Source organism: Acomys minous (assembly GCF_964271855.1).
Source record: "Acomys minous genome assembly, chromosome: 3".
Classification (NCBI taxonomy): domain Eukaryota; kingdom Metazoa; phylum Chordata; class Mammalia; order Rodentia; family Muridae; genus Acomys; species Acomys minous.
The window spans coordinates 73,060,366-73,080,473 of NC_140485.1; the positions used below are offsets into that span (position 1 = coordinate 73,060,366).

Consider the following 20,108-nt stretch of genomic DNA (forward strand, 5'->3'; position numbering starts at 1 on the left):
GAGAAAAAAAGGCTCAGGAAGTGGTACCATATCTAAAATATAAATAAATAAATAATAAATAGATAAATAAATAAGTAAAATGTAGGCATTTGTGCAGCCCAGAGGCCCAGCTTGGTTTTCTCTATAATGCTCATTGTCAGGTAGATTGCCACACATGTGTCTGATGTAATGTGTGAGCCTCTTGCCTTCAATATTATGCCTTTTCCATAAGAACAGAGAGCATATTTGGTCTGCTCTTATAATAGTATAGTGCTGGGCATTAGGTAAGAACTTAAAACGATTGTTTAAACAATGTCTCTTCCCAGTGTCTTTCTTTGAGCAGAGAATACTCTTGCTTCACTCTCACAACTATGCTGGCTGGTGCTTTCATGCCTTGTTAGGGGTGGTAGGAGGCGCCAAGGCCTGCAGAGGTGCTAGCACACCACTGCGTAGGGAACACCAGTCCAGTAGGAGGTGGGAACAGCTACTCCACTGCCCTGTCCTTACATGCCTCAGCATCTCAATGGTCATTTGTTATTCTCCCTTGGACATTAGACATGTTATCTTCTCTGCTTGGGCTTTAACCTTTTTAATCCCCTACTTATCTGAGTCCCACCTCAACATACCTTCCCATTTACCTGTTAATGTCTCTCTACCCTGTGCTCAAGGTCCCTTCATTCTGAATAGTGCATCCAGACACCAGGTTATACTGTCCGTGTCCACTGGAATGAGATGAGTACATTATAGATAAATGAAAATTAATCTGGAAACAGGACCCTACAAGGCATGACCAAGAACATTCCACTCAGAAGGACACAAATATTTGAATCAATAAGTCTAAGCCTTAAAGAAAACTCTCACTACCACAGAGACTTCTGATATATATCTTTGTAAATAACTACCATTTTGCCAATTGCCATAATCAGTGTCAGAAATTGGTTGCACTCAGGAGCCTATTGACTAGCATAATAATTATAAGTCCTGAGACGAAAGTTATTCAAGACAAGTAGACTAGCCAAATTTTTGTTTATTTTACTGGACTATTGGAAATAGAACCTTATGCAATACAGGCAAGCATTTTAACCCTGAGTTACACTATCAATTCCCAAATACCCTTTTTAAAGCCATCTCCAGACTTCCATAGTATGAAACAAGATCTCTATCTTGGAAACTTAAGCTAAGTAAGGCCCATGCCGTGGCCCCTGACAGTGTGACTGGGTGTCCTTCAGGGCCAACCGTTTGGAGCCTTGTGTGAAAGTGGTAGTCAAATGAAAACCCTACACAGCCTTGACTGCCAAAGCTAGACAAGGCATATGGAAGCATGGACGTATCCATTGTATATGGGTTGTCCAGCCAACTGCCATTACAAACACAGGCACAAATGGACATAGCAGAGACCACCGCACTTCCGAAGTCTGAAATATTCGTTATCTGGTCTCTTACCCAAAAGGAAAATGTTTTCCCACTACTGCTTGTATCCCATCTGCCTCAGATGATGCTTTCACACACAATGGTAAGCAAATGGCATGCGAGGACAGATTTCTGGGCCTTCACTGAGCCATATGGAACAGACTGACCTATTTTGTGCTTGCCGGCTAATACATGTTCGTATAATAAATGTTCATCTGTGAAGTAGAATTGGGATCAAGACTCGCTCTCATTATAACCTAATAATGCAGTCATGGAGGAGTCATTAACCTGGACTCACCTCAAATTTCTTTGGTGGCCTTAGACTCTAGGAAGAAGAATGTCAGGGTTGTGCAAGACTCATGTTCAAATTGGCTCCGGTGAGTCCCCAAAGCGAAGCTATTCATCGCTTCTCTGTGTGCCCAGGAGGCTAGTACGTCCCCTGCAGAAGACACAGTGGACTTTGTTACTCTATCTTTCACATCTATCAAGGCTAGACCCTGCTAGTACAAATTTCATTACAACAACAAAATACTATTTCATTCACCCTTATCCCTGATGCCTGGCTGGTCCATCTCAGAGATCTACAATATGATCATACAAGTTAAAACCTACCTACACCAATATCTGAAGGGGCATCTCTGGAAATTTGATAATGATAAATTATAGTTGGTTAAATCATATGCCCAGAAGTCACCTATATTACGTACAAGGTCAGAAGGTGGCTTATGGGAAGGCCCATGAGGTCTGTTTGACTTAACGTCCACCCAGATTGCCTCCTCTTCTGGGCTTGGGAGATACAAACACACAATTGGCATACTGACTTCTTTATTCACTCATGGCCCTTAGAGACATCTGTCTTAGTTAGGGTTTCTATTGCTGTCAAGAGACACCATGACCTTAGCACCTCTTATAAGGAAAGCATTTAATTGGGACTGGCTTACAGCTCAGAGGTTTAGTTCATTATTATCATGACAGGACACATAGTGATATGCAGGCAGACACGGTGCTAGAGAAGGAGCTGAGAATTCTACATCTGGATTTGCAGGCAGCAAGAAGAGAACGAGACACCAGGCCTTGTTTGAGCTTCTGAGATCTCAAAGTCCACCCCTACAGTGACACACTTCCTCCAACAAGGCCACGCCTACTCCAAAAAGGCCACACCTCCTAACAGTGCCCCTCCCCATGGGCCAAGCATTCATACACATGAGTCTATGGGGGCATGTCTATTCAAACCACCACAAGATCCATCACCCAAATAGGAGAATGAAGCACAGACATAGCTAGGAGAAAGGAGTTGCGTTTAGGCTATGTGCTCACAGAGACAATGATCCTCTCACCATACCATGGTGCCTCCACAGTCAGTATGTACTGTTTAATTGAGGGATCTGATGGAATTGCAAATGAAGTATATCCTCCAGGGCATTGCCATAAGAGGTAGCAAACCATCCGCATCCTCTGCTAACATGCTCCAGCTCCTGATGATTAGAGTTGTTATGGCAACTGCCATCATAAGATGTCCGTGTAGTCATGGTCAACAAATTCCTAGCCACCAAACATCTGCAATAATAAAAGTTAGTAAAGGAGTGGATGAAGCCAGAAAGAAGATGGATTTTAACTTTGCTCCTTTTACCTTTTCTGCCTCTTTCACATATCATTTCCATGCAGAAATGGCAAATTAATGGTCACATCGAACTATCTGTCAACATATTACTGCTCTTGCAGTGTCAAATTATGTTGGCGATAATGTTTCCAGCTGCCTAGGACTCCGTTGCAATTTAATTTGAAAGGAACTCAAATTGCATCTCAAATGGATAAAAAATTAATTTTATGTACAAGCTACCCACAGCCACATTTTCAGCCCCATGCCCCAAATTATCTCAATTTAGGTTCAACTTTGAGCAGAACATGTGCCCCAGACAACTCCGCATGCAGTGATGAACACACAGTCAACTCATGAACTGGAAATCTGCTTTCTGCTCCTTTCTTTAATAAAATGTTCTGCTTTGATTAAGGTCATTAGGAGATTCTCCAGCTATTGCCTTTGACAAAAGGGATAAAGGCTGAGTGCATGCAGAACAAAACCAGCAGATTCTGTCTTAACCACATGGTTACCCTTAAAATTGGAACATAAAGAGACCCCTGGTGTCCTCTGTTGCTTCTCTCCTTATTATATTAGGGCCTTGGTTATGTTTTTGAGGTCAGGCTTCATAGGTTTTTTAGATTTACATATTTATCTATTTAATCTGCCTCTCTTCCTAACCTACCTATTGTTTCTATGTTCCTGTTATCACATGACCAAACATTGAGGCAATCTTCCTGCAGTTCAACTACAGGTTGACAAAAAAAAAGTATCCAGGTGTGTTAGGAACTTCAAGGCAGTCACAATGGGCCAAAGACATCCATGGGGAAAGTTACCAGCCAATGATGGTGTTAGAGTTGGACTTTGAGTATCTTGAATAGGGATTTGTGTCTGTGAGCAGCATCCCAAATGCAGAGAACAACACAGACAAAAACAGGGGATGTTGAAGGACTGGGCACACCACGTTTTACTTTAAGAGTATTTGGTTTGATATGTGAGTTGTAGAAATAGAGGCAGAGGCTTTGAGGATAGGAGGGTCCCAGTGGAGATAAGAAAGGGTAAGCTACCTTAGGTGGCAATAGTTTTTTGTTTTTGTTTTTTGATGCAAGGGACATACACACATGTCAAAATAGGGCCCCTGGATCCAACTCCGAGAACATTACAGGCTGAGACACTTTGGTTCACCATGAGAGAATATCAACTTCTAAAACAAGCCATTCTGTGCACCATAGGTCATTATTCAATCCTGGTCCAGCTCTAGGTGTTGTACAGGAGTGGTCATGTTCAACTCCTCTCAACATTCTATTTGATACTGTAGCTTCCTTACCTCTCTTCCTACTTTCTTTTCTTTTGCTAATATAAAACACTGATACCCTATGAACATATACAGGGGGAGGTAATCCCCGTCAGGAACAGTCATAGGGGAGGGGAATAAGGGGAAAATGGGAGGGAGGGAAGAATGGGAGGATACAAGGGATGGGATAACCATTGAGATGTAACAAGAATAAATTAATAAAGGAGAAAAAAACCAACCAAACACACACACACACACACACACACACACACACACACACACACACACTGACCAAAAGTGCCTTGGGATTGAAAGGGTTTACTTGGCTTACAGTTTTAGGTCACAGTCAAATCCTGAGAGAAGGCAGGTCATGAAGTCAAGGAAAGGAGACAGAAAGGAGTGAGGGTCTCTGCTTGCTGGCCTTTTCACCCTTATGGTCAGCTAGCTTTCTTATTCAGCTCTGATCACCTGCTTAGGCACAACGCTGCCCACTCTGAGTTAGGCCTATTCACATCCATCAAGAAAATCTCTTACCAACACGGAGACTCCAATCTGATCTTGCCAGTCTCTCATTTGAGACTCCCTCATATGACTTGAGGTTTTGTGAACTTGACAACAGAAGATAACCAAGGCTACTCAGTCCAACCCTATGATGCCTTTGTGTTGTATTTCTCTAGGGGCACAAGTTAAGAGACTGAGGCCCTGGGAACAAAGTCCTGTTCTAAACAAGCTTCTTAGGAGATTTAGACACATGCGTGCACCCATGCCCTCCTGTACCTATTCCATGCAGAATGCTAACCAAGCATGGAATGTAAACCAGCTGGAGGCCCATGTCCTATTTGCTTTCTCCTTTAACACAACTTTGTTCCTTTCCTAAAAGGCCTGTGCAAATATGTGCAGAGACCTCAGCTCTCAAGTTCTAGATCTCTCTGCTCCCCCTTTTTAGCCATTCTTTGCCCTAGCAGTGCTCACAGGAAGGTGCAACCACTCGCGGGCCCCGCAGTGGATTTGAAGCTTTGGGGACATGAAATTCTAGGGTATCTGTGACCTGAAACATGGTCAGAAGAGATATGAGGGGAGAGGTGGGCACAATGCACTGGCTGTGGAGCAGTTGTTCTGGGAAGAAGTTAGTCTGTCTAGAGCCAATATGGGCTCAGGACTAGGTCCAGTGCTGCACTGCAAAGGTGTTAGGATGTGAGCAACTCTTATATTCCATGAGAGAATAACTTTAAGCTGCTCAGACAAGCCAGCAGCTATGTGCTAGGTCCACTGTCTTCTTGGCCTGTAGGCCATCCCTGAAGAAGGGCGCATGGACAGGGCCTTATCCAGACGCAGAGAGCAGAGGCTGTAGGCTTGGATGTGTTTACACGGGGGATAGAAATTCAACAAACCAATCTCTACTGCACACACAAGACTTTCTCAGCAATTTTCACCTTGTTTGCTACCAGCCCAAATGTAAACCCAGGAGTTTGCCCATGGAAGGCAATTGCTGAAACAGAATCTCAGCTTAGCAGGTGAGGCTTGTTGGAGTGGGGTGGGTCATCACACCAAAAGCATCATGCCCCCATCACATATTCCCCAAACCACTTTCTCTTATGTAGAATTCTCCTTGTTTCAAAATAACAAAACATAATGTTCTTCTTGTAGGTTTCTAGGACCCTCTGGATCCTTCTACTTTGCTATTCTCCCATGCTTCTCTCATCTAGAGTCCCAATAGGATGTCCTCCCCTCTGTCCCAGTTTCCAACTATGGCACCAGCCAAGGACAATACAGGCTGTACATTTCAAACCCCTACCCAGATCTAGCCAATAGACAGGACATTCTCCACAGTTGAGTAGAGAGTGGGGTACGACTTTTATGTGTACTCTGGTGCCTCATTTCTTACCATGTCCCCTGGAGGGGGAGACCTGGTGGCATTCAGAGGAAGGATAGCAGGCTACCAAGAAGAGATTTGATACCCTAGGGGCATATAAAGGGGGAGGAATTCCCCCTCAGGCACAGCCATAGGGGAGGGGAGTAAGGGGAAAATGGGAGGGAGGGGAGGATGGGAGGATACAAAGGATGGGATAACCATTGAGATGTAACAAGAATAAATTAATTGAAAAAAATAATAAAACAAGAAATGTATGCCTCCGAGGCCCTGCTGACGTGCTGGCATGAACAGAGGAGGGGGCCTAAGAAACGAGTGATCGGAGCTCACTTTCCTAGGACAAATCACCATCTGGTCATCTTCTGGAAAGTCCGCTTGACAGATCCCAGAGATGCTAGACAAACAGAAAATAGTCCGTGGCAATCTGCGAGACAAATGTATAAACAAGCGATTTCTGGGCAGTGTGACAAATGCTAAGTATGATGGACAGTGGTGCGTGGAAATACAACTCCATGTCTTTCACAGAGTTTTATTGGCATATACCATAGAGTTGCTCCCCAAAAGCAGATGCTAGGGGTAGTACCCAGCCCAGAGGTCCTGCCTAATAGTCGCCCCCATGCTTTCCAGAATGTGAGCTACCACACTCATTGCACACATTTGCGTACAAGTATCTTAGCTAGAGGGCCACTAGCACCCAAACTCATTACATTTGAACTGAGATTTTCTTGAACTTCTTAATTTCCACTGCCCGGAGAACTTTCAAAACCATCTTGTACGATCTCTGTAGAGTATGGGTGTGTTCTGACTCCCATTTCCCTGGTTTCTCATCCCGTGAGAGTCTTATTTGACCAAACTGGGAGTGCATGCCTCAGCTCTGTTTGGACTCCTATCATGATAGTAAATATTTTTGTGATCTCTGAAGACTGTTGTTGTGGTTAATTTAAATGGTATGTCTAATAAATGTTTATTATTAGGCTATAATTATTATGGTGGTGTTCTATACCCCATTATCAATCAAATAGAAACACAGATACCTGTTGTATTTTTTAGAACAAGCCTTTAGCTGGGGCATAGCAAATATTAACCTTTTGAACTAACTTTGCCTCCCAGCTCCGTCTCAGGTCAGGCTACCTCCCATCCACGAGCCCAGAATGCTTCTGAGTGTTCTCCATCTCCTCCATCCACGCTGACGCTGGCCCAGCCATGTGCTCCTTTCCCATGCTACCCATGGCGCTCTTCTGTTTCTTTCTCCTCTCATCCTGTCTTCCTTCCTTCTCCTTCTCCTCCTCTCTCTTGTGCTCCTTCAACCCCATCCTGTGAACCCACCCCCCCAAACTCCACCTCCCTTTCTTCTGTCAAATCCCAAGCTTCTGCATTATTTTAAATTAACAAATCACTTTAAATTAGCTGAAGCAGGGTTTACACAAGAATGACAGGTATACATGAGAGTGTGCTCCTCTGAGCAGGACCAGATCATGGACGCCAGTAATTTGCATTAAAACACATAGCATTAGACCCCCAACAGACCATGTTCAAAGTCAAAGGGTCACATGGGGGGCAGTCATTTTTGTGGGTACTCCCAAAATTCTACTATTTAATTACTTCCCTGCCTCTTGTACTTTATTTAACCTCTGTACCCCCCCTACAACGCCCCCCCACACCAAGCCCTTGGTGTTTATCTTCCTATGGAGGCTTAGGAAGCCTGAAAGCCCTGGGAATACAACTCCTGTTGTTTGTTTGTTTGTTTGTTTTTGTTTTTCGAGTCAGGGTTTCTCTGTGTAGCTTTGGGTGTCCTGGACTCAATTTGTAGACCAGGCTGACCTTGAACTCACAGCAATCAGCCTGCCTCTGCCTCCGAAGTGCTGGGATTAAAGGTGTGAGCCACCACCGCCCAGACAATTCCTGTTCCTCAGACACTCCTAGACTTTTGAGTGGCAATGGCTGAACTTAATGGATTTTAAACAGCAGCAACAACAAAAAGACATGAAGTTTGGAAAGGGTCATGCTCTGTTTAGGGGGCTTGGGCTAAGTTGGAGGGGAAAATGGGAATAAAATGGGAATGGATATGCTATTTTATTGTATACATGTATAAAATTCTCAAGAATAAAGACAAAAACGTTTGAAGGCTTCTTAGGCCATTTCTCCAAGAAAGGCAGTTCTGTGTAAGAGGAATCCCCACTGTTAGGGAAAGGCAATTTTCTCTCTTTACAGTTCATTTTATGCTCATTAACAGCCCTCTGAGATTAGTGCAGTAATTTCCACTTTATAGATGAGGAGATGGAGGCGCAGGGATGAATGCCCTTGGCCAAGGTCACTTAGCTACTGAGTGCCAGTGTCTGGCTTCAAGCCATGCTCCAACTCAATGGTGCATGCTTTGGAGAATGGGGCCTTTGCCTGCGCCCCGATATTCCTACATTGGAGCGGAGCCCTTTGCTGAGTGACAGGCTTCCAGCTTCCTTTGTACCCTGAAAAAAGAAGGAAGGCCTTGGGACAAGTCTACCTCTAAGACGAGGCATGACTGTGTTTATGTGTATATCTGTACAGTTTAACTGGGAAAACAGAGAGTGGGGCCAGTGTTCAGCTCAGCATTAAGTTCCAGCATTGTCCCTTCTCGTAGCATGTCCCGGACTCTTAAGGGCAAAACCAGTTCTGTGTTACAGTTTTTGTTTTTCCATAGCACATTTCCAGGTCTCTCCCAAATTCCCACTGGCTGTGGCCTGCCTCGTGTTTATGCTCCTACTCTGGCCTCAGTTTTCTGTGATGCCACAGAAGAGAAGAAGAAAGGTTTGGGGCATTTCAAAACTATGAATCTCCACTCTGCCTCTCAGTGTGGCCTAAGGACAACTGGTTCATCCCGCAGAACCTTGGTTTTCTCTAGAGTATGGTCTTCTGACGCCTCCTCATTAGCTGTGCAGTTTATCAAGCCCAGCAGGCACCCCGCCAATAGCTGTTTCCTGGTCCACTTTTTACCTCCCTTGCATACTAGACATGGGGTCAGACTGATAAAATTTTGTCACTTCCTAGACTCGTGACTACATGCAAGCTCCTGAACCCCTGGCAGCCTTAATTTATCCATTTGTCAAGTGAGGCACTGCCTCCTACTGTCGTGATTTGGGAAATAGAACAAGCACTTCCTGGGTGCTGTTCCACTGATGGCATGTTATTGTGCTTTTAGGCCACACTGGATATCTCAAAAATTGCACTCAACATGGAATGGGGTAGTATTTAAGATGTTTAACAAAAATGTGTCCCTAGCCTTGAGTGAGTATTAAATATCTGTGCTCTCACTTCCTGATGAGAAGAGAGGACCCCCACGAGGTCACCATCTCCTGGGGTGGGGGGGGGGGCGTTAATATTGGTTTTGAAGTATTTCCCAGAGGAAGAGTGTTAGAAGGGTACTTCATGGGAGTATATACCAACAGTGTTCTGGAATCCGTATAGATGGAAAACTTCCTGCTGGACAGAGGCTGGAGGCGATGCTAACATTCCCCAGGCAGGAAGTTCCCTCTATCACCATGCCTGTGCACCTGTATCTCCTGTGACTTCCAGCTAAGGAACAGTAGCCGTGCCTGGTCCTGTCCCCTCACTATGAGTCCCACACATTTGATCTTTCATTCCACATAGGTTCAGCCTAACAGGCCCTGAGCAACTTGTCCACTGTCACTTATATAAAGCCACTCATTTGCTTTTGAGACTCTGACCCTCTTACCCAAAGGACCCTGCAGCATGGATAACTGGGCTGCTTTAAGAATGAGTGCCAATTCCCCATTGAAGCAGAGGCCAGAGCTACTGATTTAAGCCATGCACACAGTTTTGGGACGTATCATCCCTCTCTGTGACACACTTATGAAGTGTGTTCCTTGGCAAAGCTCTGATACAGTCTACACTTCCCTCATAGGGGTAAGTTAGGGAACTGCGCTGGCATTGGGAGCCCCAACCTATAGCCATCCCTGTCCATGCCTTGGTGAAGAAGCAGCTGCACTTTAAAAGCTCTGGGAACTCAAAGACTGGAGAGGTGGCAGTTATCCTAGCCTGTCATACTGCATAATGATTCTACCCAGAATTGCCATTTATAAGGCATTCAAGTTGTGCATAGCAGATAAAGGATGATGATGATTATTGGTACTCTCCTTATTGCTACAAAACAAACAACCCCTCCCCCAACTATTATATATGGTGTGCTTATTAAGTTCCAGGTGCAACACTGAAGGTGCAGGCTATTTCATCTGGTTCTACCCTCTCCCGTCGTGGGGGTTAGCTGCTGCCGCCGCCAATTTACAAACTAAGTAAAGAGTAGACTCAAAGACAGGACGTAATGTCATAACGTCCTGTAAGTAGCATGGGGTTAAATGGTGGTCAGACCTCTGTCATCACTCTTCTTGTTTGTTTTTATCCATTCTGTACCAAAAATCATCTACCTCATGCAAAATATAAATATCAAAGCACAGCTTATGAAGTATATATATGGGGGGCAATCTGGGATAAGGGTTGGTAAGGGAGGGAGGGAGGTGGGGGGTAGTGTTGGGGCACTGTGGAGTGGTACAGTGATGTTCATGGAGGAAGTGGAGAGGAGAGGAAAAAGAGGAAACTGTTGCGGGAACTGGCAAGTGATAGGATGTCCTATTATAAGGGAAAGTGGGGAGATGAAGTCATAGGCCAAGTTCATGGGTCACTGTGGTCATACAGAGGGATTGAAGGTTGAGTATCTGTGTGTGATGTAACCACAGTGGGTAGGGGGAGGAAAGGAGGGGGGAACCTCAATTTCATGAAGAGAGGCTGTAGCTGAGCTAAACACGGAAGCGTGGGCAGAACTCCAGCAGTGCGTCAGAAGTGTGCGCAGTTGGTAGTACCCAAGATAGTCCTCAGTGAGCTGGGCACGGTGGCGCACGCCTTTAATCCTGGCGCTCGGGAGGCAAAGGCAGGTAGATCGTTGTGAGTTCAAGGCCAGCCTGGTCTAAAAAATGAGTTCTTGGACAGCCAGGATGGTTATATAGAGAAACCCTGTCTCAAAAAAACAACAAAGAAAAGGAAAGTTCCCATTGGAATGCTGATGAATCCCTAAGCATCTGTCTATCTATTTATCTATCTATCTATCAATCAGGTTTTTGAGACACATTTCTCTGTGTAGTCCTGTCTGTCCTGGTACGCTGTCTGTAGACCAGGCTGGCTTTGAACTCACAGAGATCCACCTGCCTCTGCCTCCCAGGTTCTGGGATTAATGGCTTCCACCACCACCACCCAACTAAGAATTTTACATTCTATGGCTGCCATCCTTCATTATGAAGGAAGCATTACAAAACTTAACGCTGTGCAGTTTGTTTTGTCTTAGATGTGTATATTTAAATAAGATTTAAAAAATGGATTTAAAAATAGTCTCCCTATTAAGTTATACTGCAGGTGGCAAAAGTCATGGATGAGCGTGGGGGAGGTTGAGATGCATGTGGAAGAGCGACCGCACCTACCCGCTTCCTATAGTCTCCTCAAAACTTGCCTCTTGTCCGTGTTTTACAGATCCTGTGCATGGCCCTCAGAATGTGGAGATTGTGGACATTCGGGCGCGGCAGCTGACCCTGCAGTGGGAGCCCTTCGGCTATGCAGTGACCCGCTGCCACAGCTACAACCTCACGGTGCAGTACCAGTACGTGTTCAACCAACAGCAGTATGAGGCTGAAGAGGTGATCCAGACCTCTTCCCATTATACCTTGCGTGGTCTACGGCCCTTCATGACCATCAGACTGCGGCTCCTGCTGTCCAACCCCGAGGGCCGGATGGAAAGTGAGGAGTTGGTGGTACAGACCGAGGAGGATGGTGAGTGAGGGAGGCCAGTTTAATGGCAATGGAGAGGGTTAAATATGCCCGTGACTCGTGTGTTGGCTCTGTTTATTAACAATTAAACTTTATTATATAACCCAACTAGCATACACAAGAAGGAAAAAAAAAGTTAAAGGGACAGAAGAATGAACCTTCTAGTATCCGGTCCACGGGACAGGTCCTTAGGTGTCTCTCTGACCCATGAGCTGGTCCGGTCCGTTGCTCTCTCCGCATGCTCTCTGTTGATTTGTCTTCCCCCCACCTCCCAGTCACTTGCAAAGGGCGGTCTCCTTCTCCCTTCGAGGGTCAGTTAGGAAAACAATAGCCACGGTGGGGTTCCCAGGTCGGCTTCCTGAATTCCAAGCCCAGGAAGGCTCCAAACAGTCTGTCACAAGGTATTCATGGGTTGCCCCAAGGGTAAAGCCCGCTAAGACTGCTTCCACCTGTGACAAAGCTTAATCTTTCCCACACTCGTGCCAGCAAATGATGAGGATGAGTATTTTACATTTTGTCCATATGCGTGTGTGTGTGTGTGTGTGTGTGTGTGTGTGTGTGTGTGTGTGTGTGACATGTTTATGCACTGAGGCTCGCTGATTTCATAGTCATCCAGCCTCAGAGATCTTCCTGCCTTGGCATTCACAGACTGAGGATACAGGCACGCTCTGCCAAACCTCATTTTTATTCAGCTGCTGGGGATCTGAACTCAGGTCCTCCGTCTGACATAGGAAGCACTTTACTAATTGACACAGCCCCTTATCCTCTGTTCTCTGTCTCTAGTTTCTGCAGTATTCTCACGGTCCCCACAGGAGGGACCATGTGGACTGGGCATAGTGAAATTTCAGAGTGGTTATGTTGCCGTGAGCAGAGACGGCTCAGCCATACACATGTGCTCATGGTGACCTCATGTCAACCCCATTCTCCCCTTGTGTTCTCTCACTCTTTCTACCCAAGACGTCATGCTTCGAATGGCCCCTGGAAAGGATATTTATTCATCATATTGTTTAAACATGTTGAGATTGAAAACTCAGACAACTTGATTCCACACAAATTAAAAGAAGAAAACAGAATAGCTCAAGGCTTAGCATTCACGTTGAATGAGCTCAAAGCTGATTATCCACCTGGATGTCCCACGGGCATCTCGAATACCAGGTATTGCAAAATGAACCGATGTTCTCGTCTATGCTGACTTATCTTCCGGTGTTCCTCGTTTCAGTGAGCTACACCTGGGGGCTCAAGAGAGAGACTAGAAAATCAACCCAGGATTTTCTCCCCCTACCTCCCCCAACCCCAACCCCAACCCCACATCTCACCCTACAAGGCTCTGTAGAGTCTGCTCTTGCACCTTTGGACTAGTCTCCTATCTTGATGATGCTGAGATGAGGAGCCTTTCATGGTAGGACACATAACCACCATCTTCTCTGTTCATTGTCAGTGCTATTCCTTCTGTATAGACTGGCATCTTCTTTCTTTGCAGAGAAGAATCCTCTATTGCTATTCCAAGAGTGCTTACATTTTACTTTCTTGATAAGTTTTCTTCGCCTCAAATTTCTTGGCTATTTCCAGTGCAAACTGCATGTAACCCCACATAGTAGGTATCCTATGCAGAATAGAATTTGTGCTGTCTAAGACATATCTAAGAAACACACGAGGTCTCCTTCTGTCACAGACCTAGGGGGTGGGAATAGGATGAAAGAGGGAGGGAGGGGGTAGCGGGAAGATACAAGTGAGGGGATACCAATTGAGATGTAATCTGAATAAATTAAATTAAAAATTAAAAAATTAAAAAAAAAAAAAAAACAAGAAATGCTTCTCTGTGTGCGTTTTAGGTTTTGCCCTGGCCTGGCTGTTTGTGGCTCTACAATCTGATTCAATGTAAATTTATGTGCAAGTGATTAAGGAGAGTTTGGGTAGGGATGGCAAACAGGCCAGGAAAGTGGAGGAAGCTATGCTACAAATTCTGCGTGAGTTCAAGGACAGCTCTCCATGGTGAGTTTTGTGTCACAGATGTCCCAAGCCAAGGGAGAGAGCTGCGACTTCTCCTTGTCTGTGTCCATTGTTTCAAAATTACAGACCCACTACCTCCAGCAGATGGAACAGTAGCACGTGAGAAGGGAGACTCTTTGGGTCAGTATACCTGGGATACTCTGTTTAAGTGCTTAGTACATTGGTTTTTCTACTTATAAAGTGGACTAGATGTTAATTCTTCCTTGTAGTTCATTGCGAATATTAAAGGTAGTGTTGGATTTTTAAAAAATGGCCTGAGACCCAGCAGTAAGTTTTTAAAAAACATAGCCACTACATTTACAAGAAGCAGTGGGGGGTGGGGGGTGGGGGGGTGGAAATCCTGACAAGAAAGCCTCTGGTACAAATGGCTCCGCCTCCCAGACATGTGGGACCTGTCCCCACCCTCTGGCCAACCAGAGAGGATAGTGAGGATCCTAAAGGCCTGACAGGATGCCTAGGTCCTGATGGAGAAGGGGTGGTCGGCAGACAGTGGCCACTGCTTCCTATCAGCAGGCTGTCACCTAGTTCTGACAGGGAGGAGTCTGTGTTGACAAATCCTCATGACCGAGCTGAGGAGCAACCCAGAGGGCGGCCTTCTCAAGCGTTCACCCAGCCCCTCTGAGCTGCACTATGGATGAGAATGACCTTCATCTGCAGCCGCGAATCCCCAAGTCCTAGCTTGAGCTCTGCTGTGTCCTCTCTCTTTCTCATTTTTTTTTTTTTTTACCACAAGGGGGGGAAAAAAAAAACAAATAAACCACAAAGCCTTTATCAAAACAATGTGGGAACAGCAGTGCTTTGAAATTAAATTTACGGTAAACATCATTAATAAAACATCAATCCCTGCTTCGGGAGATGTGTGGACATTATCATATTAAAGACGCCAGCGTATAAGACACCCTTCCTTGGTCTGCAGCTCTTCCAAGGCCATAGTTCAGAAACTGCTGGAAGCTTTCAGTGGATGTAGATGCTCTTTATATTTGTTTGTTTGTTGGTACGTTGTCTTAATACATTACTAAGGTTAGTCTTAGACTCCTGGCTGAAGCCGTTCTCCAGCCTTATCCTCTGGAGTAGTTTGGACTAGAACATGCATTAAGACTGCCATGGGCCATCCCTGTAGGTCAGAGCCAGGGTTCCCACTTGCTAAGTAGAGAAAGCATTGCCTCCTCTTCATAGAAATGCATGCACCTCAAAAGTACACTGAGGTGGAGTGTGACTCTGAGGCGTACCTGCAACTCCCCTCTGGGAGCTAGAGAGCAGCCAGGTTGGGCTCAGTGACTTTGTGTTGCTCTAGGATGCCCTCAAAACATGGATTTGGGGGTGGTTTTCAGGATCAGCCATTTTATCACCCTATGAGAGTCTGCAGAATAATTGTCTGCTAGAAAAAGATGCTTTGACACTTGTCTTTCCCAGGAAAGCAGCTGTTGGTAAAGAATTAAATGGGCCTGTAATGTTCTGTCCCCTACAAATACGTCAGATCTTCATGGTTGTCATCCGCCCTCAGGAAAACTGCAGCTAAGCTTGTGAAAATGTGACGTAAGAAGTCTTAGAAGGGACAAACCACATGGCATGACGTTGTGAGAGGGTGAGGCGGTGGAGTAGTGGGTCCGGAAGGAGTTAAGGGGAAGAGCAGAGATGAATATATAAAAATACATTGCACGCATGTATAAAATGATCAAAGAATTAATAAAAATAGCTTTCCAGTCTGCATAGCTGAAAAGTAAAGATAGTCTCATATGTATTAACAATATTATACAACATCTAAGAAAGTTAACATTACCTTAAAATGAGTCAACATAGTCCATCAAGGCCTAGTAGGTAAACTCGTTGTCCCAAAGCTTCTCAACCCAAGAGCGATGCCTGAGATCCACAAAGTGGAAAGAGAACTGACCCTGGACAGTTGTCCTCTGACCTCTATTTTCATGTCATGGTAAATGCATGTGCTGAGATACACATAGGTATGCACACCTACACATGTATATGTATATTTATCTGTATAAACACAGTAAGTAAATAATGTAATTAAAAACTACCCAGCACAATGTTCATTTCGTATTTCTTCTAACCTCTCTATGATAAAACCAGGGTGGAAGGCCTTTTCCATTAAAACATTGAAAGGTAGTAGTGTGTGTTTCTTGTTGTATCTTGCCAAGGGTTGTGTAAGTTCTGGAAATCCCTCTGTGGTGATGTCACATGTAGTTAACTAAGATGGAAAAAACATCACATTATAGATATATACATATATTTAATGCAAATATATATCATATATTTAATATAAATACATGCACCAGATATAAATATATAAATATGTTTTCCTCTTGATAAAGCTCCTCTTTAGTCACACTTTGAGATGGTGTAAGTATCTTATGATCACCTCAAATCTTTACCTAATTATTTTAGTATTTCTTCATAATTTTTGCCTAAATCAGTTGTTGTGTTGATGCTTTAAAATCTGCCATCATATCTACACTTCCTGATTAGCATGTTTCTTTACAGAAGAGGTTTTCTTTCCTCTTCCTTTCTGTGTCTAGGATTCTGACAAGTTGACACCAGGTTCTGACTAAGCTTACTAAGCATCATCACCATCCTTGTTTCTTTGGATGATCAAGTATCTTGACCATGGCTAGAAAGAATCTCTTCAAGCTGGTCCTCAGGTCCTTTTTGATAATACATCCTCGTTAGTCATCCTTGCTTCTGGCATGATGGAATGTTCCAGACTGGCTCAAGATGTGAAGGTCATTACTTACAGGAAGACTTCTGCTTGCTTCTACAGGTCTAGTTCCTGGGCTCTAAGACAGGTCTTGGGTGTGCTTAATGGAGCAGCAATGCCTCTAGATGCCCCAGGAAGAAAGAGTTGGGGAATATCATTCACCTGTTTTTAAATCATGAGCCCATCCCACTTGGAACTCAACACTTCCACATACTTCTGCAGATTCCACACACGTATTCCAACAGTAAGGAGGACCTGGATTCTCCACATCCATCTGTTTATTTATTTCCACCACCGCAGATTGTACCAAACCACCAGCAAACAGTGAGCCTACTAAGTTAGGCGGAAATGCTAATTTCCCTGCACTAAAACTGTGTACTGCTGAGCATGTGCAGTCAAAATATTGTCTTCAAGCATTCAGAGTTTCTATCTATATGATCTTAGCATTAATTTGCTAGCCAATTAAGGTTCTTTTAATTTGAAGGGTTTTCCGCCCTCTATGTTTTGAAAAATAAATGTTACTGCTTCTAACATGCAAATCATTTGCTTCTTTAAAAAGTCAAAATTGTATGTTAAAAAAAAGTCATCCTGAGAAATAACTGTCACAATCTTTATCCTTTTGTATTCTTCAGTTCACACCTGAAAGACTGGTATTTTAAATATGAAAGACCATATTTTGTTATTTATTTTCTATTTAGTGTTGCTTGTATATGTATATGTTTTTTAGGCCTGATTATTTTGAATAGCCAATTAGGAGGCTCATCTCTGAGGAAGACTGATTCATTCTCTCTCTCTCTCTCTCTCTCTCTCCCTCCCTCCCTCTCTCCCTCCCTCCCTTCCTTCATTCATCCATCCCTCTCCCTCCCCCTCCTTCTGCCCCAGCCCCTCTCCCTCTCCCCCCTCCCTCTCCCATCTCTCCATCCAGCTCTCCATCTCCCATGTATTCCCTGGGCCTTAGGCATAGGGTTTATTACAGACATATCAGCTGGGTCTGGGTACCCTTGATCAGCTGTTTTCTTCTTTTGCACTAATTGTGTCTTTATCAGCCACAAAAATAAACTTCTCCTATGAGAGATGAGAGATACATTGACACTTGACTTTTTCATTGTTTTTTATTTCCATTTTATACAATTTATTTAGGAAAGTGTAAATAATATTTTCCTCTTTCTCCTCTTCCCATCCTTCTATCTTCTCACTCCTCCTTCTTCCTCCTTCTTCTACCTGTTCTCCCTCCCTTGGTCCTCCCCGCAGCCCACGGAGTCCAGATCCTTCCACATGGCAGAACTCAAGGTCGCCTTTCCCTTCTGTCTATTCCATATTTACAACATGGAATAATGTATGCTTCACCTGTGCTTATGTTTACTTTCTATCCTAGAAAACACTCCATGTCAAAAATGATCCGTTCTGTTAATAGTTTCATGGTGCCTCATGGCTGTGTGAATATCACGGCGCCTCATGGCTGTGTGAGTATCACGGCGCCTCATGGCTGTGTGAGTATCATGGTGCCTCATGGCTGTGTGAATATCATGGTGCCTCATGGCTGTGTGAATATCATGGTGCCTCATGGCTGTGTGAATATCACGGTGCCTCATGGCTGTGTGAATATCATGGTGCCTCATGGCTGTGTGAATATCATGGTGCCTCATGGCTGTGTGAATATCATGGTGCCTCATGGCTGTGGTGAATATCACGGCGCCTCATGGCTGTGTGAGTATCACGGCGCCTCATGGCTGTGTGAGTATCACTGCGCCTCATGGCTGTGTGAGTATCACGGCGCCTCATGGCTGTGTGAGTATCACGGCGCCTCATGGCTGTGTGAGTATCATGGTGCCTCATGGCTGTGTGAATATCATGGTGCCTCATGGCTGTGTGAATATCATGGTGCCTCATGGCTGTGTGAATATCACGGTGCCTCATGGCTGTGTGAATATCATGGTGCCTCATGGCTGTGTGAATATCATGGTGCCTCATGGCTGTGTGAATATCACGGCGCCTCATGGCTGTGTGAATAGATGCGCCCAGGTGTCCTGTGGTAGTTGTTTCAGGTCTTTGCTATGGCCGACTTTCTCTTCCATCTAGGGCATCTTGTGCCCCTTCACTTCAGGGATCACATTTGCTGGTTGATTGGCTCCCTGTAATGAAGAGGCACACTGTAGTCATCCCTGGGCGAACAGCCTGGTGTGGATGGTAGGTGTTTGTGGAGATGTCCCGTCAGGTAAACTCTTCACGGTAGGCTTGCTGAAGCCAATGGGTAAACATACAATCAATTACGTTCCCCTTCTGAGAAGGCCTATCATTTTTCATTTCACAGGCAATGTGTACTGATTTAATCTTCACACCAAACAGGAAAGAACAAGCAGCATTTTCCCCATTGTATAAGAAGGGAATGTAATTTTTAACAATACATAAAAATGTAATTGATAATAATAAGTAACACTATAAAATATGTTAACATAATCGATATTTAATATGTTTAACCACATACAATAGGTATATTATCCCAATGTGGCAAAAACAGACTTAAGCTAAAAGGCTTTTGTAAGGAAAAGTACCATGACTCAGCGCCTTAATTTTGTGTACAGTTCTAACGAGCCTACTCACCTGGGCTTTTAGGTTGCAGTAAACAGGAAGTGGGATGCACGTTGCTAGGGATAGGTACATCTACACTAACAGGAGATGGCACCTAAGGCCTACAAGGACGGAAAGCACAACAAAGGAATCACAACAAGACATGCGAAATTCAGGGCCAGAGTCAGAGCCTCAGGAGACCCTGGCGGCCTCATTTTACCTCAGCTAATTGTACTGTAGTGATCGTGAAGATGGCCTGGCAGTGTTGAGAGTGGTAGGGAGAAAAGCAGTTATGCTTCCCATTGGCCCACAGTGACTTAGGCTTCGTGCTCAGACTCTTGCTCTTGTAGACTATTGCTACACAGCATGATGCAGGCATTGTTGCCAGTGCTGCTCAGATGACAGAGCTGTATACCTGTGTCACTGCCCCTGACCGTGTAGTATGAAAGTCCAGAGTGTGTTCGTTCTCTCTCTCTCTCTCTCTCTCTCTCTCTCTCTCTCTCTCTCTCTCTCTCTCTCTCTCTCTCCCTCTCTCTCCCTCCCTCCCTCCCTCCCTCTCCCCGACCCCTCTCACTGAGAATAGAGACTTCATTTTGCTTTGGTCCCTGAAGGATATTTCCTAGTAAGAGGAGGAATGCTGGGCTATAATGTGTGCTCATAAACCATTGGCTTGGTGAGTCCACGCCCCATACATGATACCAGTGTTCATGAAAAGACACCATTTCCTAAGTTGGGGGCTTGTATGGGTCCTTTAGCTGCAATCACCGTAATCCCCCTGCCTGGGTGGCTCAAGCTGGCCATTGCTAGCGTTTCTTTCCTCCAAGTTCTGTAATACATTCGCTGCTTGAAATCAACCATGGTTGGAAAGTTCCCACCATGACAA

General features: G+C 44.6%; 1 protein-coding gene across 16 annotated transcripts in view; it reads left to right on the forward strand.

Moving 5' to 3' along the window:
* Positions 1-20,108, forward strand: part of PTPRT (protein tyrosine phosphatase receptor type T) — a 1,106,784-nt gene that overhangs the window by 704,327 nt on the left and 382,349 nt on the right. For all 16 annotated transcript variants that reach the window (XM_084776217.1, XM_084776209.1, XM_084776218.1 and 13 more), the window contains exon 8: positions 11,644-11,940. In XM_084776217.1, coding sequence (XP_084632343.1) covers positions 11,644-11,940 — 297 coding nt within the window. The remainder of the gene's footprint in view (positions 1-11,643; positions 11,941-20,108) is intronic.